Source organism: Ictalurus furcatus, chromosome 18, assembly GCF_023375685.1.
Source record: "Ictalurus furcatus strain D&B chromosome 18, Billie_1.0, whole genome shotgun sequence".
Classification (NCBI taxonomy): domain Eukaryota; kingdom Metazoa; phylum Chordata; class Actinopteri; order Siluriformes; family Ictaluridae; genus Ictalurus; species Ictalurus furcatus.
Genome location: NC_071272.1, coordinates 1,387,967 through 1,390,000, shown reverse-complemented (window position 1 = coordinate 1,390,000; position 2,034 = coordinate 1,387,967). Strand labels below are relative to the sequence as shown.

Below are 2,034 nucleotides of genomic sequence, written 5' to 3'. Positions count from 1 at the left end.
GCAGAGCAAATATTTTTACAAGTAAGACGGAATATCCGAAAGAATGTCTGTATGTTGTAAGAACACCGTGTTGTTGTTTTTTTTTTTGGATAAGGATTCCCTTCATGTCATAAACTAAGAAAAACTGCACCGACAGACAGTTCAGAAGTGTGAAATGTACTTTAGGTACCGTGAGAAAGCAGCTTCGTCGAAAAGGTTCCGATGCAGCGCATTAACTGTGGTAATGAGGCGTCCGAAATGTTAACAAATGAGATAACTGCGCGATAATTAAAGAAGGAGACTTTTGCCAGATTGAAAGAAGGACGTCGGCTGACGGAGAGATAGTCAGGGTGGCAGAGAGAAAAAGACCGAGAGTGGGAGAGAGGGGAATATCATGCTCATCACTACCTCTGCCCGGCATCACTGCCGAACGAGACTGCAGCAGGGTTAACCCAGGGTGCCACGGCGCTCTTCACCTCCATCATGTCTTGCTGTAACAATGCTATGGAGGGAATGACTCACAGAGGAGTGCAGGATTTCAGAACAGCTCGCCCACACATACAAATACACACACTCTGCTTCACGTGTGTGTGTGTGTGTGTGTGTGATCATAACAGCAGGAGCTGTCACAGGACTTACTGACTAGCATTCCAGAGAGTCAGTGTCTGAATAGTTGAAAGTAAAAAAGAAATAAATAAATAAAAACCATTTCCAACTTCCTGGACAAAAATCTGTAGAATAAAATATAGAATAAAAAAAAAACGCACATTCTCTCTCTTTCCTCTTCTCCATCTCTGCCTCATGCATTCCGTGGTTCACACTGGTTGCCACAGCAACATGGCACATACGCTGTAAAAATGATCATCAATACAGTTGGACTTGAGAATGGCACGGTGTCACTCTAAAACAGTTTATGAGAGTGTGTGGAGGTGGTTTGGTGTGTGTGTGTGTGTGTGTGTGTGTGTGTGTCATTTCATTTCCATAAGTCATTTCAGAGATGGAAGTTGCCCGTCTCCATTAGGCTATTTCTGTCAGAAAAAACGCCCACACACACACACACACACACACACACACACACACACACACACAGCGTCCAATTTATTAGGAACACCTGTACATCTGCATGTTCCTGCAGTTATCTAATCAGTCAATCATGTGGTAGCAGCGCAATGCAAAGAATCACGCAGATACAGGTACGAGCTTCAGTTACTATTCACGTCAAACATCAGAACGAAGGAAAAGCGTGATGTCCGGGGCATCGATCGTGGCATGGGTGTTGGTACCGGAAGGTCCGGTTTGAGCATTTCGGAAACCGCTCATCTCCTCGGAATTTTCACACACAACGGTCTCTAGAAATTTACCCCTTCTGGACCGACATGGCAATTTCATTCAGTATTAATGGGAGACCATATGTCAAAGTCTTTATAAGAGTTCATAACACATCCTGAGCGTGCACCCCCAGACAATACCAGATAGTACTCACGTTGATTTCATTCTTTACTGAGGACAAGAGTCACTCAAACACACCACAGTGCATATGGGATGCAACGAAGCAACATTCATTTAGTATGTCAACTATATGTAGCTAATGTAGTCTGTGAGCTCCATGTCGCTTTGGAAACGTGTGAGAGTGACAAGCCTCGTCATGCCGCCCAGGTGGTAGCCATAGCTCACGTCAAGTGGCATTTAACAGAAAAAAAACACTCTGAAAAAAGAAAGCTTTTTATTTCTTGGTGGCCGATGAAGGTAACTAAAGGTAACCCGTTGCTTCAAATGTCTAGTTTGTGCTTCAGACAGAAGAAGGTGTTGATCTATTGCAGGGGACTCTGCATTTAATCTTATCTGGAAAGGGCCGCTGTGGCCGCAGGCTTTAATTGGACCAATTTGAACTGAAGCGTAATCAAGTGTGACCCCAGCTTGGATGGTGTTTGAGCCAACAAAAACGAACGACTGCACTGCACTGCTATGGCTCCACATAAAAGTGCTGCCTATAGAAATTCTAGACACCGTTATCTCATTAAGGAACAGGAGCTGGAAACTAATTTGGTTGGGACT

The 2,034-nt window shown here is 44.1% G+C and overlaps 1 protein-coding gene across 1 annotated transcript in view; it reads right to left on the bottom strand.

The window, feature by feature from the left end:
- Positions 1–1,638, bottom strand: part of kcnt1a (potassium sodium-activated channel subfamily T member 1a) — a 31,141-nt gene extending 29,503 nt beyond the window's left edge. Inside the window, 1 exon segment of the mRNA XM_053649187.1 lies at positions 388–1,638. Within this exon segment, the coding sequence (XP_053505162.1) occupies positions 388–464 (77 nt within the window). The 5' untranslated portion in view covers positions 465–1,638.
- Positions 1,639–2,034: the final 396 nt, after the last annotated feature.